Here is a 27,475-nt window from a genome sequence, read left to right as displayed (position 1 = left end):
GCTTTGAGTTGACAAACCATGATACGGTATAACCTGAATTGTCTTGTTTTAACTGCATTATCTGTTATGGTCTCTTATGTGACCATTCTTATCCTGATAAAAGTTCTCTTACAATACAGTGCTACATGCTTGATCCACATGTTTGGATCAACTTTTGTTTGATTACATCTTATTCGTGTTATAAGCAATGCTTTGTTCACTTTTTCTTAAACCCAATAAAATTATTTACAGAAAAAAACCCCCAAAGGTGAATGGAATATTGGGTATAAGTTGGTTAGTAGAGGGAGGAAACACGAGAAGTTCAGTTTTGGGGAGATTCAGTTTCAGAAAGAGGACATGGGGTTAGAGACAGCGGACAGACATTCCCTCTTGTTTTGTATTAAGGTGGGGGTGATGTCAGGGGAAGAGGTGTACAATTGGGTGTAATTAGCATAGAGATGATACTGGAAACCAAATCTGCTGATGATTTGTCCAATAGGGGTGATGTATATGGAGAAAAGGAGAGGGCCTATGACTGAGCCATTGAAGAACCCCAACATTAAGGGGAAGGGGAGAGGAAGAGCAGCCCGCAAAAGATAAAGTGAAGGAATGGTAAGGCGACGCTCACCTCACGCTCAGCGGTATTGTGACGCAGGGCTGGATCTGGTGCAAATGCGTTTCATCTCAATTCACCTCCAATGGAGTCGCGGCGGGATACGGTCACATGCACCGCATGTTACCGCATGTGAACGCATGTTGCCGTGATTACATAGGAAATGAATGGAGCTGAAATGCATTTGTACCAGATCCGGCCCTGTGGCAAAATACCGCTGATGTGAGCGCGGCTAAGAGAGGTAGGAGGAAAACCAGGAGAGAGCAATGTCCTTGAGGTGAATTGAGCACAGCAGTGAGGAGAAACTGATGATCCAAAGTATTAAATGGAACAGAAAGATCCAGGAGAAACAGAAAAGAATAGTGGTCATTGGATTTTGTTATTAAATGGTCATTAGAGCTTTATTAAGATCAGTTTCACTTAAGTGTAAAAAGTGAAAACTAGCTTGTAAAGGGTCAAGAAGAGAGTGATCTGAGAGATAGCATGTTAGATGAGTGTGGACCAATCATTCCAGAAGTTTAGAGATAAAGGGAAGATTACAAAGGTCTGTAGTTAGCAGCGAAGTTCTAGTTAAGGGATGTTTTTTTCAGTAAAGGGGTTATCACAGCGTGTTTGAATGAAGAAGGAAAGATACCAGACAAAAGAGAAAGGCTAAATAATTTAGTTAGGTAGGTAGTGACGGCTGAGGGAAGGACTAGAGGAAACGTGAGGGAATAGGGTCCCTGCTGCAGTTTGTAGGGCGAGAAGATGTGAGGAGCCTGGCCTCTTCTACTTCTGTGACAAGCTCGATGATGAAAAGTGAGCTTAAGGTGCAGGAGGGGAGGAAATCCAGACTGAGGGGATTGTGCAAAAAAATTCTTACTGATGTGGTTAGTGTTTTGTAGGAAATAAGTGGCCAGATTCTCAGCACTGAGGTTGATGACTGGGGCCTGTACTAGGGTTCAGGAGGGAATGGAAGGTATCAAAGAGCTGTTTTGAATTGTCAGATAGTGATGTGATGAGGGGGGGTAAAGTAGACTTGATTGGCCAGAGGGAGAGTAGAGTTATAAGTTTTGAGCATAGAGTGAATGAAGTCCTCTGCTGAAAGTCATTTTCTTCAAAGACGCTCGGCACACCTTGAGCAGCGCTTGAGAAAACGTGTCTGCAGCGTGTGCCAGAATTGCTATTGTGTGCATTTAGCAGGTACTGCTTCATCCACAGCACTATGCAATTACTATTGTGACGCCCTGGGCAAGCCAGGGGTCACAGGTTATAACACCACCACACCCTACACCCCAGTTAGGAACACCAAGGCTAACCTAAAATCCTTGTTGCCTTCCTCCAGGGGCTGATGTTCACACCAGGGGGTGGGCCAGGTGGTGGGCTCCGCCCACCGAGGAGTTCACAGCCCTGGAGGCGGGAAAACCAGGCAGTTGAAGCCAGACTAGGGTCTGAGGAGGAGTTCAAGCTAGGAGAGTGAAGTAGAAGGAAGTAGTAGTGGAGCTAAGGAGAAAAGCTGAAGTGACAGAAAAAGTGAGAGTAGTAAAGCCTGAAGTTGTTCCGGGTGTGTGCCCCGGACAGTGATAGCAAGGTCAGCAGACGGCGGTGATAGTCCGCAGGGGTGACTGCTTGGAGGTTGCTGGAAGGACCGCGGACGGGTGGTGACCCGGCGGTCTGGAGCAGTATACGAAGAACAGTCAGCACCAGGGCAGGAGCCTTTCGGATCCCGGCAAGGCTAGGAGTCGCCATAATTTGCCAAATCCGTCAGTGAAGGGGACATCTGTCTCCTAACAACCAAGTCCCGATTGAAGGCAACAGTCCAACCGTAACGGAGAGACACCGCCACCGCCAGGGCACCAGTTTCTCAGGGCCAGCGCCTGCGGGCAAAGTAGGACTCCTCCGGCCCATATCCAAGCCGGGGAGCGGGTTACCGGTGGGAACCCATCGCAACCATCATCATCTTAGGTGCAGGAAAAAGGGACTGTCACCTACTGGGGAAAGCAAGTGCAGCCGTCCGTGGGAACCGTCTTTCCAGCCGTGTGTTTTACCGAGAACTGTGTCATCGTCTCAGGCTGAGTGAGTACCACAGTGCCGCAAGGCACAGAGCTGCCCCCGCATCCCTGCACCCCACCAAGCCCTGCATCACCCACTTCATCACTGGGCCCCGGGACAACCAACCCCCCTACCCACGGAGGGGAGTACTCACATCTAGCTGCTCCATACCACCATTCCCGGGATCCCCATACAGAGCAGCGGTGGTGTCAACCAATCACCACAACCGTTGGGTGGCGTCACGGACAATAAACTATCCCAAAACACCAATTCCCCTTTCACTCACGGGCGAGGAACGCCGCTCGAGCCCCCGGGATCCGACCCATCGCTCGAGCCACCGAGCAGCGGCAGCAGCGGGCCGCAGCAGCCGGACCCGAGCAGTAGGGAGGGCGCGGCGTCCCCTCCTCCGCCCGCGACACTATTATAATGTGATAATACTGAATCTGTACAGGGCAGGGAGGAAATGGGAGGTAAAGAAGACTGTATATTGTTCATAAGCTGCTTGGTATTGATGGCAGGTAGATTTCTGTATGTGTGGTAAGTACTAATAATATTTTTTTCTATTAACATTATGTGATTTCCAATCCAAACTTTATTAAAACTAGAACCTTATCTGGAAAAGGTTAAAGGAAGAAAAGTTAACGACCATTCCTTATCTCTTTTTCCTTTTCTGCTTAACTGATACTAACATTTATTATGGTTGTTTTATGGTTATATACTTGAAAATATACCGTACTACTTAGAAAAAAGGAACCATGGGTAATAATAATTATGAAACAATTTCTATTATATATTTCTCACTAACTGCAGTTCAGGAATGAAAAGTAAAACAAGGTATGCCGCCACTCCCACACCCCACCCACAAAAAAACCATCAGGCGTCAATCTGCAATAATGGATTCCACAAATGCCTCTGAATCATACGGTAAAGACAAAGAGGAACAAGCTTTAAAAACACTGAATGAAAATGTCTTGAATATTGGGGCAGATATGTCTCCTGTACTAACAAATACTAGAAGCAATCCGTATGACCCGGCTCTGTCACAGGTATTTACACAAATTAGAAGGATAAAATTAGAAGTTTTCCTTCTAAGAATAGTTTAAAAAAAATAAATGATCATCTACATGAGGAATCCTCCAACATTTTCTAGTGTGGTCTCAAAAAGGCAGACATAGGGGGACACTTAGGCTGCATCATATGTCTTTGGTAAATTAAAAATATTGCTCAATTTATCTTTCATTTGTCTCTAGCACTAGATTAAAACCATTGTGAAATTGTGTTTTTCTCAATTTCCCCATACTTGAAAATGTTTTCCTGTAGATGAAATAGTGAAATAAATGGTGTCATTCGTCCTGCAGAAAACAAGCCATCAGATTAGCTATGTGCACAAAACAATAAAAAAAAGTTATGGCCCTTGGAACAAGATTAGGAAAAAAATGAAAATGTAAAATTGCTCAGTAGGGAAGAAGTTAAATTAAAGCACAAAATAAGTCCATTATTGTTGTTAAACTTTAGATTTCTGAAGTCAGAGAAAAGACTATGGCTTATATCACTTCACAGGTGAGGCTAGCCTCTTTGATTGAGAAGCTCTTTTAAAGATAAGGCTGAAATATGTTTCTCTGATATAGAGGTCAAAGTTGCTTCCATATACAAGATAGTCCAAAGTCTGGTTAATAGCAGAAGTAACTACAATGTGGCGATATAATAACCTAAGGTGTTTGGAGCCGTGTGCAGACTGACCCAGTTGACAGAATTGGCTGAAAATTTGTATGTAGGCTATTCAAAGCACGGGGAAACGGAAGGCATCTTTAAAAAAAATGTTATACCAAAACTCCCCACCAGGTGAAAAAGTGACGCTGTACAGTGAGTGAGCAGCCCAAAAACCATGTGCCGATAATTAGAGATGTCACAATTGTTCCACAGAATAGTATAATTGTTCGATATGGCTGCCATCATGCATGGTGATCATGTTCATCCTATGCAGAACATGCACGACGCTTGCGCGTAACATGTAAGGTGGGATACTGCGCACTTCCAAAATAATGTGGTCTTTGAGGTAAGCTAGGGTGTCGACATTTCCCCAATAAACACGCTCTTTCAAGTGTCTCCGCAATTATAAATCACAAAGATTGAAATCGAGCGAACGCGGTGGCCATGAGTTATGGAAGGTGCGGCTCAAAATCCTGTCATCGGTAAAATGTGCAAGCAGAACACTCTTCACATGATTTGGAGTGTGAGGAGGTGATCCATCATGCATGAAGGTGATCATCTGAAGACAGTGATGGAGTTGGAGTTGCAGAACGACCACTGTTTCCTGCATTGTCTGGTATCTCGCTGCTGTCACAGAACAGGTAGCAATGCCAGTTGGCCTCATTTCTTTGTAAAAGAATGGTCCACAGATGAATGATGAGGTGAAGCCACACCAAACGGTTACCTTTGGTGAATGCAGCGGAACCCCCTCGACCGCATGCGGAGTTTCAGTAGCCCATATGTGACAATTTTGTGTGTTCACCATTCCATTCACGTAAAAATGCGCTTCATCACACCACAGAACATTTCATGGCCAATTGCCATCCACTTCCACACTCGCCAGAAACATGAATGCAAATGTCCTGCAGGTATCATTGTCATGAGTAAGAAGTTGTTGATGATGGCTAATTTTGTACTGGTATGCACACAAGACCTTTCGAAGAACTTTCCACACTTTGCTGTACAGGAGCCCCAATTGCCTGGAAACACTGCGTGCACTGCTGTTCCCGGCAGGGTTGTTTGTGCCCTGTTCAACGACAGCTCTGGCAATGTCCTCCACAACCTCTCTGCTTACCGGTCATCACCCGCGCCTTGGCTGAACACTCAATAACTCTGTTGCCTCAAAACATGTCATCATCTGTCTCAGCGAATTGACAGCCATTTAAACGCTACGTGTGTGAAGGTCTTTCGAACGACAAAAGGCTCTCAGTCCATCTGTAGCATTCCCGGCATTGCCTACGATGACCTGGACGCCTTGACAAAGCCGGAGAACTAAATAATCTCACAGATAGAGATATAAGAAAGCTAATCTGCCTCAGAGCAGTCCCCAAAGATAGATAGATAGTCCCCCACATGTAAAGGCTACGCTGATATAGAAAAACACAATACAAAGCAAGAAAAGACAGATTTCAGCAAAGGTGAGGCCCAAACTATCTTTATAAGAAAGGATAGGATGGAGCACTGTCTGTGTACCGCCCTAAGAGGGGCTCGGCCGCTTTGCTGCTCAGGCCGAGCCGCTCGAGGTCCGGGCTTGGGTTGTCGGTGGCTCGAGCGCCTCCGGACCGGGGGCCACGTCACTCTGTTAAGGGGAGGCAGTGGGATGGTGGTGTGGGATGAGGTTTGCAGCCGGGCGCCGCGTTTTCGTTGTACGGGTCGTGACGCCACCCACGGGTCATGGTGACGGGATGCACCACCGCTGCGGCTGGAGTGAAGGGGGCTCCCGGGAGCGGTGTTGTGGCCGCAGCCTAGATGTTAGCCCCTCCGTGGGTAGGGGGGGGTGTCTCCCGGGGCCCGGCGGGACGGGCGACGGTGTTGTTGTCGGGGTGCAGGGTGCCGTGCTGCGGTGCAGTGTCGTGCCCAAATGGCACTGGTGTACTCACGATTAACTCACACTCAGAGTCACTGGTAAACCAAAGTTCGGGTATGGTCAGGTCCCGCAGCCGGCTGCTTGTGTCCCTTGTGAGGCTGATGGTGGCCCCTTTCCCTTGCACCTCTTGTTTGACTGTTGGCTCCCCTGCCTGGACAGTGGTAGCCCGCTCCCCGGCGTTTAGCTGCCGGAGGAGCCCTCGTTGGACCACAGGCGCTGACCCGTCGGGTGTTTGGCCCTTGGCGGTGGCTCTCACCCGGTATCGGTGGGCTTTTGCCTTCTTTCGGGACTTTGGGCGAGGATGAACCCGTGAGGTCCAGACTGCAATCAGTTAATTTGCCTAAACTCAGTGGCTTCTAAGCTAGGACGGGGTCTGAGTACCCGATTACTGGTGCTCCGGTAAACGGTTGACTCCCCGGTTCAGGGCCGGTGGGCTCCAACCCTAGCCCGGTCCCTACGGTTCCGCCGGTTGCTGTACCGGTACTCCTGCAGGCGGCCACCACCGTCTGCCTGCCTGACGTTACGGGGATTCCAGGCTCCAACCCGGGTCCCTGACAGCTCTACTTCTCCTCCACACCTCCTGTCAAATCTCTGACTAGAACTTCACTCCAAACTCAACTCCAAACTCAACTGTTTGTGTTTCCTGCTTCAGGACAGTAGTCTCCTCGGTGTGCGTGCCTTTCTGACTGACTCCGCCCACCTGGTGTGCCCTACTGGCCCTGAGGGAGGCATCAGGTCTCCATTTCGGGTGACGGGTGTGTCCTCACAAGGGATGGGGGTGTGTTGTGGTGTTGGTGGTGTTGTTACCTGTGACCCCTGAGGGTCCAGGGCGTCACATTTGCAACCGTAAAAACCCTAATATATATCAGCACTTCTGATATGGAAAAATTCTGAGGTCACACAACCTTTCCACCACTGTATCAACACTCTGATGTTACTGGGATCCAAAAACACTAATACAAATGAGGGACTGAATTAATACCAAGCATGACAAACACAATACCTTGCAGAATCATGGAGCTAAGTATACAGACACTCCCAGCAGGGAATGATCCTATTCCACCAAGAACTCCACACAGACAAAAAAGGAATCAAGCCTTAGTATTAAAGCAGAAAAAACACCAAGAAAGTGGAAAACAAACAGCAGAGGTACAAAGACCACTTATCTGAGAGTTGTTCTGGTAGTGAGCAGAGCTGGTTACAGAATGTCCTTAACATACAGGAGACATTGACTACCGGCAAGTAACAAGAGAAAACTACTCAGTTAAATAGCCCAATCTGACCCTGATTGCCAGTCCTCCACAGGTGTGTAGCTTTCACTCCACACATCAACTGCACCGCCAGCACTTACAACAAGATGGAGCCCCAAACTGGAAAACATATTCAAAACAGACTCCCTTGTATATAGCCAAGTTGACTGATTTGGAGGCGTGATCTTGCAGAGTTAATATCAATCTTATGAGCTTCCCAGAAGGATCAGAGGGTGAGGACTGTTCTTTCTTCATGCAGAAATGGTTAACAAAATCATTGAGGTGTATGTTCTAGCCAAAAAGTCTCAAAAAACTAACATTGGAAAAGCCCACTAATATTAGAGGACTTGGCTGACAGTCTAATGTATATTTTGGTTGTCTATGTGCAGCTCAATCAAGTGCAGCTAAGTGCACAATCATTAAGTTTACTGTGCATGATGGGTTGATATAATCAAGATAACGACGGAGAAGAACCTGGTTGAACTATCTAACTTTGCACAAAATTGATCTTCCTACAGAGTGCTCATCCATCAATTCGCCATGTGTCACGCTAGCTACGGGAAAGTACCAAGCAAATGGTGAAAGGAAAGGGAAGGAAAACCCTGTGTCTAGGGAAGGAGGAAATGGTGATCCCTGACCAATCCTATTGCTGGTCCTTGTGGTCCCTCACCACCCTAGATAAGTTTCAAACCTATGCGCCAAGGCAGATACCTGACCCTAGGTATCCCTAGTGCTAGGCCAAAAATAGGGAAAGGGTGGGATGAGCTCTTCGTTAACCCTACTAAACACTAATAAAGACACAAGGAGGACACACAGGGGAAATAGTGCATGAACTACTTATCCAGAGATGACTCAGGTAGAAGTTCAGTAAAGTTTCAGCAACAATACCACAGATGAGTGCAAGCCACCTGCTTACATCCAGAATTTGAATGAACTGAAAATCATCAGCACAAGTTCAGGGAAAATGAGAGTATTTAAACTCAAGGGGAAATACAGATGATTAGCAGCTGAATGGAAGAGGTGCTCCACTGGGTCTTAAAGGCGAAAGGATGAAAACCTAGCAGAGGAGCTACCTAGTACACTGAATACTGACAGCAGGAACAATAGAAAGTCAGGGAGCATTTTGCGCAGCCAAACGCTGTGATCTTCTATTGTTGGACACTTACAGTGCTGTCTGTCACCTGTGACACACTCGTGACACCATGGCTCGAGATTGACCTGAAGGCCGTTAAATAATATTAATAACTGTGGGAACCATCACACCACTGTGCTCATACCTCATGCCAGCAAAATACTACTGAAAATCCTACAAAGATGGCTACAGCCTTACTTTGACAAAGTGCTCCCAGATGAAAAAGCAGGATTCAGGAACGGCAGATGATCAAAAGATGTAATTCCTAACATTAGATGGATATTCAAAAAGTCCAAAGAATACAAAAGGAGTTCTATTTCTGCTTCATTGAATATAGCAAAACCTGCAACTGTGTTTATCACTAGAAACCTTGGAATATCATGAACAGTATGGGTGTGCTGAATCATTTGATCAGCATCATTAGGAACATATACATTCCCCAAGAAGCAAGAGTTCTGACACAGCATGGTTCAAATTAGAGTGAGGCATCAGACAAGGCTGCATCCTGTCACTATTTCTCTTCAATTTATATGCAGAAGCTATTTTCCAGGAGGCTGGACTTGCCAAAAAAGAAGGAATCAAAATTGTTGGCGTAATCAACAATTTTAAATACGCAGACGATAAACATTGATAGCAACAAGCATAGATGGAATGAAGGACTAGTTACGGAGTGTCAAGCTTGAAGATAGGACTCCTACTCAATAAAAAGAAGACAAAGATATTGACTCCTGCCAAGTATGACCTGGACACATTTGAGGTGCATGGCAACAAACTGGAAGTTGTAAAGGACTTCAACCTACTCGTATTAATGATCACTCAAGATGCAGCAACGACACCAGAAATTAATAGGAGAACAGTTATGTGCAAAGCACCAATAAAGTCCCTGAACAAGCTCTTCAAATCGAGGAACATTTTGCAGGTGATGATGACACGGCTTGTACATAGTCTGGTCTTTTCTGTGGTAACATATGGATTCAAAACCTGGACAATAGAATGCTTTTGTGTTTTTTCTTTAGTCTTTTGTACTCAGTACAAATAAGGTGTGGCCCCCTTTTCACTGAGCTGGGCATTTCATCTACAGTATAATGTTTTCAATGGCTGGATGTCCATAGTTGGGACCCAGTCACTCTCGGCCCTTATTCAAATTAAGGTCTATTCTGACACATGGCAAGATCTTAATATTAGAGAATGTTAGGTACCATCCCAATTTGGGTACACCTTGTCATGGTGGGATGGCTTTACGCTTTTTTGATCAAAAATAGTATTTATTACGTACCCTCTTTTTATTTATATGCAGTATTGCTGTAGCACCGGCATTTCTACAGAGACGCTGAATTACCACCCTGGCCGAGTTGCGTCCTACTCTGCTGCCGCATGGCCAACCACATGCTCTGCTGCCTCCTTCCCCTCTTGGACCCTGTACATGCCACACAGGATTCCCGGGGGTTCTCCTAAGACGCGCACGCACACCAGCACTCCTCTTAAAGAGCCAGCTTGCCATTTTCAGGAAATGTCTCTCAGCCAATGGCTGAGAGGCACTGTGTATTTAAGGCAGCCTCCAATGTGCTACCTAACTAGTTGTTAGGTCCTGAGCTCCTGTCCTGTTAACCATGTGTCAACCTCCAGTACCTGTCTTCCCATATCTGTGTACCCTTGCCTTGCCCACCATTCTTGCCCATACCTGCCTGTCCAGGTTGCCTCAGTCACCGCACCTGTACCCTCTATTCCTGAGTCCATCACCTGTCCTGGGGGGGGTCAGCTGCCAGCTTCCCTGGATGTGGTACCTAACGTCCACCTCATGGTGGGCGCTTAGTCAAGCCCCTGCCACTAAAGGATTGGCCCAGGGTCCCCCTGTGGCCCAGTTTGTCCACTAATTCCCCTTGCTGCCTCTACACCGGCTGTGAGCGTTACAATTACTTTTTACTAGCAGGGTTATGGTCCAGAGGAAAGGACTTGGGTGCCTGCCACTGGTGTACATGCAGAGTGTCTGGTTAGGGCATTCCATCAACATCATCAGGAGAAACCTGGTCCTGAGGGCCCAGAGACCCCTCGTAGAGGGAGAGGTACTGTCACATGGTGTCTGGTTCAAAACTTGCCAAGTGTCAGGACTACATCTGATGCTGTTCACACAGCAGAGTCAGACACTCCACACAGAGAGGCTCGGGAGTTGCACAGACAGACTCAGAAGTCAATCAGCTGTGCTCTTGTTAGTAACCAGGAGTTAATTTCTGCTAGCTTGTGGATTACTGCTTGAGTCACATGTTGCAGGAGACCTATCACAGTCGCCTCTGCCCTTTTTAAGATGGTGGAGCCTGGTCTCAAATGCCGATGACAGCTCTATGCGATCCTGGTCCTAGTACTTTGTTATCCAGCTGCTGGTAAACATATGTGTGTTGTTTGGTGTGCTGTGGAAATACTTCTGTTGTCTGATTATTTCCTCCCTTTCCCTTCCTTTAGTTTCCTCCTGATCATGTATTGTCTATACCTCTGTGAGTAATTTCTGTCAGTTTGAGTTTTGGTTTTCCTGTTTATTTGTGTGGGATTAACTACTCCTGTCCAGACCTTCTCCTGGGTGGAGGGGGGGGGCCACTAAACCAGGTTTGTTCAGGAGCTAGGGCAAGGAAGGCAGCCCAAACATCGTCACCTTCAGACGTACCTTTGCGATCAGGATCAGCTAGGGATCCCCTAGCCTGAGGGCCAGGTTAGACTACCTGTTCCTAGTTTGCCCATCACACCCCGTGAAACATAGGCTGTCATTGTTCATAGCTTAAACATTTTTAATGAAATTCTTCTAATGAAGATGAGAAAATAGAAAATCCTGTAACTTTTTAGAGCAATTACACAGGACATGTGCTACTAAGAACAAAGATTTTTATGCAAGCTTTAAAGCAGAGACCAGTTACCAGGTAAATTTGGGGAAGACTCCTTTAACAGAAGTCATGTAGTATTCTAGACTTAGTGGGTCCCTGTTCCTGATAGAATTAAAAAGGCTATAAGCGTGGACAGTGAAGAGTGGGGCTAAATCTACGATAGCTAAGGCTATATTATCTATAATGACGCTATTAGGCTGTGTGCCCATGATCAGGGTTCACAGCATTTTGGACTCAGCATGTTATAGCTGCGTTCAAAAAGCTGCGATGTACAGTACAAGCACATTGGACGGGATTTCTAGAAATTCCGTGCCCACTGTGGGTGTACTGCCTGCAGCGTAAACTGACCTGCAGTGCGGTTTGCCGAGTCACAGCATGTCAATTCTTTGTTGCAGAGACGTAAGCGTTCTCTGCAGGCAGAACAGAGAGAGAGAGACTGCAACTGCCCGAACTTGGATCGTGAGCACGAGCAGCTGCAGTCTCCTGTGGACAGTACTTGCAGCCCTGCAGGCCAGGACCCGCCGCCTCCAGAACACAGTGGGTCTTGATCGTGTGCACATACCCTAACAGGTTTAAGATGGAAATTGTTTACTAAAAAGCTTTAAAAAGCTCTACTGAGCCCTGACTTACCTGAGCTGGAGTTGCAGTGGACGTGCACTTTGGTTCTGGGCAGTTTAGTGCATGGACTTGTCCGTCCTTAATCTGGACTTCAAAGTAGTCTTTGAGACAGTTGTTACAATACACATGCTGGCAGTCCTTAAAGTGGGTGCACTCACTGCCCAGCTTCTCCATAAAACAGATATTGCACAAGAACGGTTTGCCATCAAAAACCTTCTTCTCCTGAGCTTCACTGAAGACCAAGATGTATTTGACCAGGGCAGACACTGACTGCACGTCCTGTATGGCCCGTTTGTCAAATAAGGCACCATCCGCAGGGGTCTTTTCAGGGGGCTGCATCCAGTTCTGTAAACCATTGCTAGACACCTCAATTTCATATGGAGATTTTATATCCAAGAAATCAAGTGTCTCCTCCTTTAGAAACTGAATCCACGGGAACAAGACAACACATCCCTTGTTCTCCTCCCACAGGACATCTAAATGGTGACACAGCAGAGTGAGCTGAAATAATAAAAATAGATTAAAAAAAAAAGCAAAATAAGTTTAAATATAGTATCCAACTAATAATACTTGGGTAGATACAGTTATGTAGTCCAATTCAATCTGAATAATTATGTGGCCTGTACTGCCCTATATTTATTAGGTCTCCCATCACTACTAAAATTATAGCATAAGTATATTTGTCAAATTGGGTTTGAAACTTTTTTAAATTGAATACTAATACAGCATTAAAAACAAAAACTGAAGATGCTTTTTGGCCTACCTATAATGGGATGCCAACTTCTGCCCCTACCTGTGCTGCTATATAATCGCTATCCTTGCTTTACCATCACTGTTGCTAGTGGTGCACTGTTTCCTGACTGCTTAAACTCCAATTGGCCTATCCTTGTTGATTTTGTTGTAGTGCACTGGAAATTACCTCTGCAGGTCATTAAACATGCATATTGGAAGTCCCGCCAAGGAGTTAATATGTACTGAGCTGTTCTGCAACTGGACAAGTCTCAGCACTTGGCAAACTTTGCAGCTGCTAGGGTTCATAGACTTTAAAGGAACCATAATAATCTAGTTAAACATATTCTGCAATTGCCAAGAATAAGGTGGTGTAGACAAGGGACTTACTTTCACTTATTTCTGCAAGTGCCCAACTACATCTGGACCCGTCATTGTTCAGATACCCCACCTTTTTCATCACTGGCTGGCAGCTTCAAACCAATTGCTAATTATGTAATATCCATTGGCTTTCACTTAGTCATTTAAATGTCCAGTTTTAAGGCCTGCAACACACATCCGTGCCGCCGGCACGTGTTTGTCATTTTTTACACGTGCCGCCAGCACGGAGACACGTTAAGCAATGCTACCCTATTGTAGCAGGCACACACACGTAAAACCACACGGAATGTGTGTCCGTGTGCGTTTGTACGTGTGTGCGTTTTTCAAAGCGCTGACATGTCAGTGTTTTCTCCCGCAGCACGGGTGTCACACGGCCCGCACCCGTACCACACGGGTGTAGTGTGGATGCGGTCCCGTGTGACACGCGCCGGAGAAAACACACGTGTCAGTGGAAAAAAAAAAACATTTACTCACCTTCCCCAGCCCTCCTGTCTCTGCCGCTGCTGCCTCTTGCTGCCGACCGCCGCTCATTAATCTCATAGAATATTCACTTCACTGCCTGGCAGCAGCAGCAGCGGGGAGACGGGAGGGCTGGAGACCGAAGATCAGCACCACGGACAGCAGCGCGGACAGCAGGAAGGACCAGGTGAGTATTTTAAATACCGGTTCTACGTGTGCTATCGCGGATAGCACAGGTAGAACACACGTGTCCCGCACGTACCAGAGACACGTACTTACCTGCACGCAACACGCAGGGGAAATACGTGTCTCTCGGCACGTGCGTGATTTTCACGGGAATGTGGCAGAGGCCTAAGGCCCGTTTCACACGTCAGTGAAAAACACAGATGTTTTTCACTGGCGTGTAAAACACGCACATGTCCCTGCGTGTGCCGAAAATCATGGCACACGTGGGTTGTCTAAGTGCAATCCGGGCTCTGTTCTCCGTGGCCCGTGATTGCACTTAGAGATTCACTCACCTGCGCCCGCTCCCGCTGTCCATGGTGCTGATCGCTCCCGCGGTGCAGCATCCGGCCGGCGGTGACCCCTGCAGGAGCTACTTCCGGGTCGGCTGTGTCGCGCATAATGAATATGCGCGACAGTAATCAGCCGGCACAGAAGGAGCAGGGAGAACGGGCTGCAGAGGACATCGCTGGACGCCGGGTGAGTTAAAATGTTTTTTATTTTAAAAGCACGTTTTTTTCTGGCACGTGTTTCACGGACCACACCACTGCGTGGTCCGTGGAACATCAGTGATGCCAGAAAAAAATGGACATGTCTCCGTGCAGCAATCACGCACACGCGGGTACGCTGCACGGAGACACGTGCAGGGACAAATCACTGACGTGTGAGCAGACCCATTCATTATAATGGGTCTGCGTATGTCAGTGATTCTGGTACGTATTAAAAAAAAGCAAAAACGTACCAGAATCACTGACGTGTGAAAGGGGCCTAAGAGAAAGTAACTCTCTAAAGAATTTATGGGCAATGTAATGCTATAGGAAAAGTCAATTAGGTGTTGATATACTCCTCAACATTGAAAATGGCAAAACAAAGAAGAAAATGTTGTGGAATTATTAAAATCACAGAATAGTCATGTTATTGATATGTAAGTGGTGAAATGATGGAAACAAAATTTTCAGAGCATCTTACTTTATTCAGTATAAGTATCACCCACAGAAATTCATGCACAGAAATGCATGCGCTTACACACCTTCTCATGCTATCAATGAGGTTATTAATGGATGTCTGAGAAATGTTATGCCATACTGAATGAAAAGCATCAAGGTCCGCTACTGACAGATCCCTTTGTAATTGTCAATAAATAACATCCCAAATGTGCTTTATGGGACGCACGTTAGGAGATGCTGCTGGCCAAGGTAACATGTTTTGGCCTCAGTGGCTGCTCACCGAGGGAGAGGGGTCTAACCTATTTAGGCTATATATAGGAGAGTGTGACTAGGCTATATAGGCTATATGTGAGATTGTAAACTGGGGGGAAATTATTCATTATTATACTAATGGGGGAAAGTTTGGAAGCCCCACAGAAGTAAAATCAGCCGCTCATGCAAACTTAGTAGGAATTGACTTAAAAGGTGGTTGTTTGGGCTAAATGTGAAAGAGAGAAGTGATACATCAGCATTCACCAGCCACAGGACCACTGCAGTGTAGCCATCAGGTAACTTGACCAGCAGGTTAACAGAAAATATTCAATGGTGGGCTACACAATCTACCTCTACATGTATTTTTATATATATATATATATATATATATATATATACATACATATATATATATATATATATATATATATATATATATATATATACTGGCTTGTGATGTGGTGGTGGTGGGCGCCATTTCAAGTTTTGCCTCTGGAAGTAGAAAAGCTAAAATCATCCATGTTGACATTAGACATTTTAGGTGAACGTTCTGAGAGAAAATGAAAGGAGCAGTGGGCGCTATAACAAGTATGTAACAGCAACATGGGAGCAATTTACGGATCCTTCCAATTGAAAAATTGATGTGTTTTGTGCGCTCTATTAGGGAGTGTCCAACATTTTTTGGCATAAAAAAGTCACAAATAATGGAGCATGTCATATGTGTGCTGTAATTTGTGACTGCTTATTTCTCAACGATCAGAGTACAGTACTTTTTAAAAATGGGGTGGAGTTGTAAGTTCTATTAAGAATGTATTCTACTATAGACACACTCCTTTTAGGAAGCCTAGGAGACCACCAAATGATATAAACATTTTATGTAAGGAATTCTGATTTTATAAGAAATGATCAGTAACCTGTCCTGGTGAAAGCCACTTGCAGCTTAGTGTGAAGTCCGGGGGGGCAGCGGATGGGTAATCTGGGGGAAGCTCAAAGTTCAGCACAATCGGTGGCAGGAAGGACACAGTGTTTTCAAAGTTCTCTGCAAAGGAGTTTGTTGCACAGTTGCCTTGAAAAAAAATAAGACAAAAAAATCTTAGCATGTAAATTATAGACTATATGACAACACCATATTTGATCCATGTTCCTAAATGTAATGTATATGGTTTACTTTACTCACAGCACAAGGATGAGAACTCATTTGGATTACGCACCATCCTCAATCACACACATCTACTTATGCATTTATTATTACTTAGTTAATATTTTATATTCATATTTTCAAAATGCATGTCAAATCTTAGTTAGGAGTTATTTAGGAAATTCAGGAAATTATTTTAGCAGGTGTCTGGGAGCTATACCAGTTACATCTCTAAGTTTTAGCACCAGGGGCACTATACTGACATTTCAAATGTATTGTAAAAAGTCTATCTCATGTGCTACCTACTCAGTCATGTTTCTACACATGTGATGTCATTTCTCTGTGATTTTCCCCTCCCCCTTGACCTTTTTTAAGGGCTTTTCATTTGAATGGTGTTGTCTCAGACTAAGGAGGTGATCCTCCGAAACGCGTACCTGTTTGATAATTGCCACTTGTTTTTATACACATGGAATGACCTTTTAAATCATTTTGGAATAAAGAAATTCGCTTTTAAAATAATCTGGAACCTGGATGCTGGAAATTCCTTTCTTCATATTCACACTTCAGTGGGTCCTGCTGATGTCCGTGCACCGATCAGATTCTCATGGAACTCCAAGTGGGTGAGCTGGCGTTTTTTTCTACTGCTATACTATACAGACCAGTCCCGTGCTCCCTGCATAATTCTACATAATTTGGAACTGCATAGTTTCCTCTTGATACATTACCAATAGAGACTTTATTATGGAGAATCCAATTAATATTGTGATGGACGAATTTTTTTCACTTAATAATCAGACACGACTTAATAAAGTGGCCAGTATTTTTTCTGGTTCTAAAAACACTTTAATGGATGATGGAACTGACCTCAAAACCACCATGTGGGAGCTGGAAAAGCTCATGTCCACAAGACTGAGGGTGTGGTGGGATCAAAAAACCTTACAGGCTTATCTGAATGCCAAAATGATCCCCAGAAAACTTAGAATAAAAAAAACGCCCGACGTCTGAATATGACCAAGATTTCATCATAAAATGGGACAATATTCTCTCTGAATGTTCAGAAAAATTAATCACTTTAATTGTGGAGAAAGAAATTGACAAAATTGTCAAACTGGATGACAGTATAAAGAAAATTGAAGAAGTTTTGTCAAAAATCAGTGATATTAATACACTCAAGACACAAAAAGATAAAATCATGTTGAGTGTAAATAAATTGGAGGATACCATCATGGCCACGAAAGAAAATAAATATAAAAGGGCCATTATTGATTATGAAAATAATCGCATTTACAACTGGCATCAAAATCGCAAAAGAAGACCACAACAACAAGATTTTAAAAATCCCTCTATTTTGAAGAAGAAGGACAATCGAGTAAATTTCTCCTCCACTGAATTTGATTCATCAGATTTAAATACTGACATTTCGGACACGGAGAGAGCCCCATCTACCAGCTCAGCAAGATCTACATCTGGTGATTTTTTTCATCGGTCAAAAAACGCATTAATAAACGCCAGAGAAGATCTGGAAGGAAACACACCGGTGGTAAGAGAGTTCAGACGGTCCACCAGAAACAAGAATTATTAAACTACAACAATGACTTTACTATTATTAATCTATCTGCTAGCCTTTTGTCTGAAGATCAGATACAATTACTTGCTAAAGGACTTAATTTTGTTCCGACTGTAAAAATGAATTTATTTGATACCATTATTGATTTGAACCACTTTATGAGACGACTTACCTTAAAACGAAATTTTTTTCAGGTTGACAATGATGATAATGTGATTGATGGCTCTGAAAGTGCAATTTCTATTGCTCAGGAATTCATACCTAATACATTCAAGGAACAAGTCTCATTGCAAATTCTCAGAGATTTGTCTGAAAATAATTCTAAAATTCCTGAACTAATAGATAGGAATTTCACTTCCAGAGTACCTAACCCTGCGTTCTATCCAGAACAGTCAAAAATTCCCATTATGGAGGACTTCTAGTTTCTAGTTGAGGAGGAACTTGTTAAATTAAGTGAACCAAAGAAAAAAACGCCCTCTAATCTAACCAGTCTCCGACAGAAAGCATTGAAATCCCTTACTGAAAATAGCCATATAGTTGTAAACAACTCAGATAAGGGCGGGTCTGTAACCGTTCTTGATGTAGGATTATACGAACGTGAGGTAAAAAATCTTTTAGAAAATAATTCCATTTATAGAAAAATCCAATATGACCCCTTATCTCAAATAAGATCAGAATTGGAAGACCTCTTGAATAGAGGCAATGAATTGGGTGTCATAACTCAGAAACAAGTAGAATTTTTTAACCCTGCCTTTCCTAAAACTCCATTACTACATGCGTTGCCAAAAACTCATAAAAATATTTTTCCTCCCCCTCTTAGACCCATAATATCGGGAATTGGGTCAATCACAGAAAATATTTCCCAATGGTTGGACACTAGATTAAGCCCACTTGCAAAGTTGTCTCCAAGTTATACTCATGACACAAAACATGCAGTCAATATTTTTAATAAAATTAAATGGAAAAAATCATGCCGGGGTTAACATGCGACATCCAAAATCTATATACATCTATCCCCCATGACTTAGCCATTCTAGCCTTAACAAAATACATGTCAAAATATACCAATTATTCATTTGACCTACAAACCTATATTATAGAGGTTGCGTTTTTTCTTCTCAAAAACAATTATTTTACTTTTTTGGATGAGTTTTTTGTTCAGACACAGGGTTGTTCAATGGGGTCCAAATTTTCCCCTTCTCTTGCCAATGTCTTTATGGCATGGTGGGAGGAGGAGTAAGTTTTTACTGATACAAACCCCTTTGAATCTAATATCAATATTTTCCTAAGGTATATTGATGACGTGATAATTGTCTGGGAGGGGGGATTGGAAGACATGAAAAGATTTATTTATTACATGAACAATAATCCCTGTAATATTTTTTTTACCCATCAAACTGATCCCACTACAATTTCCTTTCTGGACCTTCAATTGCCAGCTAATGCTGGTACTGATAGTGTGGATTGTGACCTATTCAGAAAGGCAACTGCAGGCAACTCCCTATTATATGCCTCTAGTTGCCATCCACGCCATGTCATCAATAATATACCTGTGGGAGAATTCATTAGGGCCAGATGCACATGCACTTCTGAAAGCTCTTATCAGAAGCAATGTGATATTATTAAAAACAGATTCAAAAACAGGGGTTATTCCCCAAAGGTGATTGCAAAGCTAAAATCTGAAAAGAAAAACAGAGCGCAATATTTGGAACAAAAATCCACTTCTTTTTCTGTGTCTGCACAAACCTCTTCCCAGGTAGTTTTTTCAACCTGTTATAGTAGTGATTATTATCATCTTATCGATATTGTCAAGAGATTTTTACCTATCTTACAGGTTGACAACACCTTAAAAAATATTTTGGCTAATGGCGTGAGATTTGTGTCTAAGCGTAATACTACAATAGCAAATCGCATCTCACCTAGTGACCACACAATGCTCAATAAGAATATAAGTCACTGTTCACATAATTGGTTACCCACATTGGGCTCCTACAAATGTGCTCAAAAAAATTGTGGTTTATGTAGGTTCATGTTTAATACCACTAAATTTACATCTTGTGCTAATAATCGAGAATTTACCATTAAGTCCTTTATTAATTGCGGTACCGCTGCGGTGGTCTACATCATCACCTGCACGAGCTGCCACGTCCAGTATGTGGGAAATACCTCCCGTACATTACGCCGTCGCATCTCAGAGCACGTCTATGATGTAAACCATACCACTACACGGAGCTTGTCTGCCGCATCTAAACATTTTTTAAATGTGCATGCTAGCAATCTGACATCGCTCAAAGTGAATGCTGATCCTCCCTAAAAGGGGTGGCGATTTGACAAAATTGTTACACCACTGCGAAGCAAAATGGATAATTTTACTTAATAGCATAATGCCGTATGGGCTCAATGTGAAAAATGAAATTTCAAATGTATTGTAAAAAGTCTATCTCATGTGCTACCTATTCAGTCGTGTTTCTACACAAGTGATGTCATTTCTCTGTGATTTTCCCCTCCCCCTTGACCTTTTGTAAGGGCTTTTCATTTGAATGGTGTTGTCTCAGACTAAGGAGGTGATCCTTCGAAACGCGTACCTGTTTGATAATTGCCACTTGTTTTTATACATATGGAATGACCTTTAAATCATTTTGGAATAAAGAAATTCGTTTTTAAAATAATCTGGAACCTGGATGCTGGAAATTCCTTTCTGCATTATACTGACATGTATTTTCCTTCTAACATGTGAACACAAAAGCAACACTTCAAACAGAAACATTCCTGTCTATAGGGAATAAGTGCTGGCTAAGGCTATGCAAGATGAGTAACCTGGTGGCTGGCATAAAGTATTGTGGTAGTTATGCCGCCCCCGCGTCAGCAGCCGGGCTGCTCGGATCCGGATCTGCGGTGGCTCGAGGGGGTCTCCGGACCCGGGGGTCGGGGTCGTGCGGCCACTCAAATAAAAAGGGGAATATTTACATGGGGTTGTTTGGTTAAAGTTTGTGACGCCACCCGTGGTGTGTGGTAAGGGTGAAGTACCACCACTGCAGCTGGGAGTACCCGGTGGCAATGGTGTGGGCAGCCAGGTGTTTAACTCCTCCACGGGTAGAGGGAACGCCCCAGGACTCGGTGATGGTGTCGGGGAGGTGCCATCGAGCCGGTAAGGGTTATTTGCGTACTCACTCAGTCCAATAACGCTGACGCTGACAACCGAGGTGAACCAAAGTTCTTGATGCCACTGCAGAAGGGAGGCAGCATGCCTGGATCCCGTGCCCGTTGGTGTTGCTTGTTAGCCTGTGACCTTAACTTTGGCACCTCTTTTCTGTAGTTAGTCCCTTTTAGCATGGAACTAAACAGGTCCCGCTCACCAGTGTGGCTAACTGGGTGAGCTTGCTCTCAGGGTTCACGCTTGGTATTTTCTGGACTATGCAGTGGGAAAGTCCTATCCCCCTCGTTTTGCTGGTACCCCGATTTTGGAGCAGGTGTAGAACAGATCTTGAAGGCTCCATCCTCGTCAGGTAAATTATCAGGACGCCTGAAGCTACTTCCTGGTCTAGGGTCCACGTACCCCGTCGTGCCCTGGCCCCTGCCCGGTGATGGCACAAGGCCGCCGGCTGTCCTCCTCGACAGTCCATGCCCCTTGTCACAATCCCCTGCGACCGGAGACCAGCTCCTACCAGGCCCAGACCAATGTCTGCCACCTAGTGGTAACAAGGATCCCAGCTCCTGACCTCCTCTCACTTTCACCTCCAACACTACACTGACTGTCTCCTGACACTCCTGACCTCCCCTTAACCAACCCCCCAAGTGGCCAACCCTATTCCCTACAGGCTGTCCACTGGTGTGTCTGGTGGGTGTGGTGCAGAGTGTTCCAAGGGTTTTGATTAGCTTGTTCTTAGCAACACCAAAGGTCAGGGACCCGTAACCAAGGAGGAGGTGGATATCATGCAGAAGGGCAGATTGCACAATACCCTGTGACGACCTGATAGGCCAGGGCGTCACAGTAGTCAATTTAATTGTGGACATAAATTTGGGATACTGTATGACTATCATTGAAAATTTTGTAAAAGTTAGAAGCTAAGAAGTGATGGACATCATTTCATTAAAAACATTGAACAATTTGCCATTCACAATGTCTGTGTCATGGGGTGTGATGAGGTAACATGGAACAAGGGCTCCTACACTGGCCCTAGGGCTAGAGTGGCCCTAGCTGTCCCTGTTCCCAAAGATATGTCTTATGGTGACAATCTTTGGGCCACCTTCCTAAGCCTAGCTCCTGAATAACCCTGGTCCATACCTTCTCTTCCCCATTCTCGGAAGTGAGTTTAGAGCTAAACACCTTGTGACAGTATCCCTCCCTCTTTGAGGGGTGTCACAAACCAAGCCAGGGGGTCACGCAGACGTCCTTCAATTTGGTCATGGAGCTGTCAATCTGTGATGACACCTCACCTTGCAGCCCCACCCTGACGTCTCTAATAAATAGGAGCTATGTGAAACAACCTTGTCACTTCCACCAACATGCAACAATCCGTGCCCCAAAGCGGTACTTAAGGTCAGCTTGGTGCAATGCATCACTGACGCCTCCTGTCCCCACGGGCACAGGGTGGCACGGGGAGGGAGACAAAGCAGGCCGCACAAACTCTGGATCAGCTCTCTCACAACTCTGATCTGCTGCCATAACCTTTCCACTAGCCCCAGTAAAATAGGATTGTGCTGGCGCAGTACAGCAGTCTGCCACCAGTTCCTTGTTAGATATAGACCTAGTCTGTTAACAGAATTATATCAGGCCAAAAACAAGCCCAGGTAGCGTGTAATGTTAAGCCGAATTCACGGATTCGGGGATCGAGATAAAAGAAACAGCCCAAAATTAAATTATATATTTAATCACCTTAAGGCCACACTAAATAATATACTATATACAAGATGTGATTTACAGATATTATGTCAGAAGTACAGTTGTAGATAAGTTATGGTTGCAAAACAGATACACAGATGGATCAGTTACCTTTTTCCTTATAAATAGGCCTGGTGTCGGCTGGCACAGGGGAGGCGCTGTGGAGCCACGAGCTTTCATGGGACTCCCCACACGTGTACTGCATGTGAATTCTCAGAGAAGAACATACACAAACAAATTTCCACTCTCGTTTTTATGAACCAACGTATCTCCCATGTTCCATCCCACCTTGTGACCTAAGACTTGGTTGGACATGGGCTTTTCCTTTAGTTTTCAGAAAGTTATGAATTGGCAGTAATCCCCATATCTCCGCCATTGAGTGTCCCATGTGGGAGATATGACCATCATATTTCTAGTTATGATTTGATCTGTCTATAGATAGGAAACACGAGCGCTGTTGGCTTCCATCAGCGAGTTATTATCAATTGCTATGCACATTCCACAATTTATGGAAAATATGTGTGATGTGTGTCTCACCGTCAGGAAGCTGGAAATATGCCTGCCCTGTTTGTCCGAGCAACAAACTCCCCAATATTGTAACTTTTACACAGGAGCCTCAAAGTCTGAGATTCTTGGTTAGAGCTGCTTGTAAAACTTGTAGTTGCCCGTCCATCTCTCTGTCTAAATACACTGGACAGCACAGTGCCTGGTTATATTCAAGAACTCTCCTTGGGTTTTGATTAACTTTTGTCACCCTGCGAGTTGGTGACTAGATCTGGGAATTCCTCCTTGCTGCAGGGCAGGGGGGTGTAAATGTGAAAAGTGGCTGTTGACTGACATGTATGAATGTCCTATTCCTTATCATATTCCTCACAAGAGGCCTCTGGACTAGGTATCTCCAGATGATGGCGTTGGAAAGCCCTAACCAGGCGCTCTGCATGGATAGCAGTATTGATTGCTACCTGCAGAATGACCTAAAGGCTCCCATACACATTAGACTAAAGTCAGCTATATTTGCCATTATCTGCTAACAGTTTAATGTGTATGGGGCTCCCGACTCTCCTCCAATAAATGATGTCCAGCACATTGGATTTCCAATGGCTGATCCTTTGCTTATTTTGGTGGAGTCTGGCAGCGGCTCTCGTAGAGAAAACAGGAACACTCAGCCAAGCATTCCTGCGAATGGGAGAATTGGAAAAGATAGCTGTCGGTAAAATATTCGACTGATCGCTATCAAATGGAATCCGTCAGTGAGCTAGTTCTGACCAGAGAGATTCTGTTATCTTTCTTCTTTTGAATCTCAACTGATTTATGACTAAGTGACAGTTGAGTTCAGAAGAGTTATATATTTTACTCAAGAAAAAGCTCACTAACAGATTTTCAGTTCTCATTCTGCAGGCAACAGTAGACAATGCAACACAGAGGCTACAGAAAGAAATGGTTCAAATTATTATCGATGAAATCCAAATGCAAATTTAGTAATTTTTTACAAAATGCATGAATGGAAAAAAAAAAGAAATTTGATGACTACAACTGGAGAAGATGTCACCTGTGAGTCTTTAAATTTACACGGACTAGGTCTATGAGGTGCTAAGACCTTATTCAAACTGTAGGGAATTTTTACATATGCAAAACAGGTCTAAGTTTCAACAATGTTTTCCTAGTGACGGGTGGACTCAAAGATACCCTGGATCAGCGGGTCTAACCAGGTTAATAAAAAACTCAGTTCTGACTTGGAATTAATCCAGGGTATCTGGCCAGCACTTAAAAATGGTGGTGGGGATAGGGGGATTGCCACAGGCACGGTATATTTACTAAATCACCGGCGCGCGTGTACGCTCCCGCTGTCCCTCCTTCACCTCTCAGGCCACTCATTACCTTCATGACATATTCACTGCTTTCATCTGTGATTGGTTGCAGTCTGACATGCCACCAGCATCTGACTTCAACTTCTCACAGAACCAGTCTGAGGGTCTATTGTACAGAGCATTCAGCGGTGACCTCACTCAGGCTATTTACGGTCACAGCTGTGACCGGAAATCATCTGAGTGAAGTGATCACTGATCACGCGGCTCATTCATTCTCTGGAGCTCACAGTGGGCAGTCCAGTTCTATGGCCGCTCACTGTGATCTTCAGATGTAGCAAAGCTGAATCGCCGTGGGACCTTGTATGGAATACGTCGAACCTGCAGGGGTGATTATGGGGTTAAAAAAGTGGTGAAGAGGGTGCTTTTTGTATTTTATTTCTAACAAAAGTTTTTTTCGGTGTTTGTATTTATTTCTTTTCATTTATTACAGATTGGTGATGGGGGTTTCTCATAGACGCCTGCCATTACCAGTCTAGGGCTTAGTCACAGCTATGAGCTGTGATTAACCCCTTATAACCCCGATTGCCAACGCACCAGGGCAATTCGGGAAGAGGCAGGTAAAGTGCTGGGATCGTCACATCTAATGGATGCAACAATCCTGGGTAGCTGCAGGCTGATATTTTTAGGCTGGGTCTCTCCAGCCTTAGAATACCAGCTCCCAGCTGTGGGCTTTATCTTGGCTGGGTATCAAAATTGGGGGGACCGCACGCTGTTTTTATTTTTTACAATTATTTATTTAAATAATTAAAAAACAGCATGGGGTCCTTCTTATTTTGATACACAGCCAAGATAAGCACAGCTGGGTGCTGTAGCCTGTAGCTGTAGGCTTTATCTGTGTTGGGTATCATAATATGCGGGGACCCTCCTTCATTTTATATTTATTTATTTATGTTTTAGTGTACGATAGACCTGCAGACCAGGTCTGTGATTGGTTGCAGTCAGACGTTGTTACACAGGCTGGGGACGCGTCTGACTGCAACCAATCACAGATGCCAGTGCACTGGGAAAGCAGTGAATATGCATGAGGCTAATGAGCGGGAGTATGTTCGGTTAAGCCTAGAATGTATGGTCTCCTTCCAAGTTGGTGGGCGTGACCAGCTGGGTTAGTGGGCGTGACCAGCTGGGTTAGTGGGCATTACCAGCTGGGTTAGTGGGCATGGCCGGCTTGGTTAGTGAGCTTGGCGATGTTTTCTCCCTTCCACTATATCATGCTTCGCCCCCGTAACCCCCATGTGAGAGGGGTATGTTGAAATGACGTCATACCTGGAAGGAGCCCATACACTCTAGCATCTACCGAGCAGGTACAGCAATGCTGGAGACTCTTAAGTATAGCGCGCTTGCTTTACTTTTTTTCTTTCTACTTTTTTTTTTTACTACCCGAGTGCCAGATCTGGGTCAATCCTGGTCCAGCACAGCACTCGGTCTTGACATCGCAGAAAAACGCAGCAAAAATTCCACAAAAAACACACTAAAAACCACCACAAAACCACAGATGACTCCCAGGAGACATCCTGCCACAAGATCAGGTTTTGGTCAGGAAAAAAAACGCTGCAAAAATGTCCTGTGTGAACATAGCCTAAATGTGTATGAATAATACCCATAATTATTCCATGAAATTTGTCACTCTATAGAAGACAATGCTAAAATTAATTTACAATTGATTGAAATCATAAAAGTAAAACTCAGAGCTGACGGATTGATTCACTACCACACTTTCATTGCTAGCAAACCACAAACTGATTGGCAATCTGCCTATTTGTCATTTCTGATTACACAAAAAAGCTATATGCCTTCCATTTCAAATTTCTTACTCACTTTTTATATAAATTAAAAAATCTGAAGGTAACTCGAGACATATTTCAATTTCTCCTTCAGGAGCAGCTTCGACCCTCCTAAATTCATCTTCAGGGTATATACTGGTAAGGGCTAATAGTTCATCGTCTTGCGCCTCTAAGTCTTCTCTTGACATTGGTTATCTGTGGCAGTAAAAAACAACAACACTTTTCTAAAATAAAAATTACACATATCGAATGGACATACTTACAGTCATCATTCATTAGTGCAGTTTTATTGTTCGGGAATATTTTTTAGTAGCATTAATTTTTGTTTCAAATGCTAGTAAAACTTAGTCAAATATGAAAATGCGTATGAATATAACTTATGGTTTAGGACTTCCAATATAACTGGAAACATGTCTGTTCAATATTATTCTAAGTACTAAGCACCCCTAAAAAATATTAACAATAACTGCTGGCACTTTCTAAATAAGCTTTAGATTAGTAATTATAAACGAGTGGTGGGAGGACCTTAAAGTAAAGGCACAAAAACTAATGGGAGAGAACATAAAGGTGAGGAGTGAGAACAGATTACAATGAGTCCAGGCAGAGCCCTCTTCAGGGGTGGGTGCCTGTAAGTGATGATATCAAAATGTGAAAAACCATGCAAATGTTTGAGCACTGCTGGTCACATTACTGATATTGTGAACAAGTTGAAGATGAAATGATTTCTCAAAGACATAAAGTTAAAGATGACACATTTTCTTTGTATATTAGACACAAAAAAATATTTTATATTTTTAAATTAACAAAAAAAGGAAAATGGAACAATGCAAAAGTTTGGGCACCCTGCCTGGTTAGTACTTATTAGCGCCCCCTTTGGCAAGTATCACAACTTGTAAATGCATTTTGTAGCCTGCCAAGAGTCTCTCAATTCTTGTTTGAGGGATTTTCATCCATTCTTCCTTGGAAAAGTCTTCCAGTTCTGTGAGATTCCTGGGTCGTCTTGCATGCACTGCTATTTTGAGGTCTAGCCACAGATTTTCAATGATGCTCGGATCAGGAGACTGTGAGGCCCACTGTAAAATCTTCAGCTTGCGCCTTTTGAGGTAGTGTATTGTGGATTTTGACGTCTGTTTCGGATTA

The 27,475-nt window shown here is 44.0% G+C and overlaps 1 protein-coding gene across 1 annotated transcript in view; it reads right to left on the bottom strand.

The window, feature by feature from the left end:
* LOC142303314 (E3 ubiquitin-protein ligase RNF14-like) overlaps nucleotides 1-27,475 on the bottom strand; it is a 138,896-nt gene that overhangs the window by 73,344 nt on the left and 38,077 nt on the right. The window contains exons 2-4 of the mRNA XM_075344585.1: nucleotides 26,370-26,530; nucleotides 16,014-16,165; nucleotides 12,122-12,610 (exon numbers count right to left, since the gene is read on the bottom strand). Coding sequence (XP_075200700.1) covers nucleotides 12,122-12,610; nucleotides 16,014-16,165; nucleotides 26,370-26,523 — 795 coding nt within the window. The 5' untranslated portion in view covers nucleotides 26,524-26,530. The remainder of the gene's footprint in view (nucleotides 1-12,121; nucleotides 12,611-16,013; nucleotides 16,166-26,369; nucleotides 26,531-27,475) is intronic.

Source organism: Anomaloglossus baeobatrachus, chromosome 4 (genome assembly GCF_048569485.1).
Source record: "Anomaloglossus baeobatrachus isolate aAnoBae1 chromosome 4, aAnoBae1.hap1, whole genome shotgun sequence".
Lineage (NCBI taxonomy): Eukaryota > Metazoa > Chordata > Amphibia > Anura > Aromobatidae > Anomaloglossus > Anomaloglossus baeobatrachus.
The sequence above is the reverse complement of the archived record's forward strand: the minus strand, read 5'-3'. Positions and strand labels throughout refer to the sequence as shown.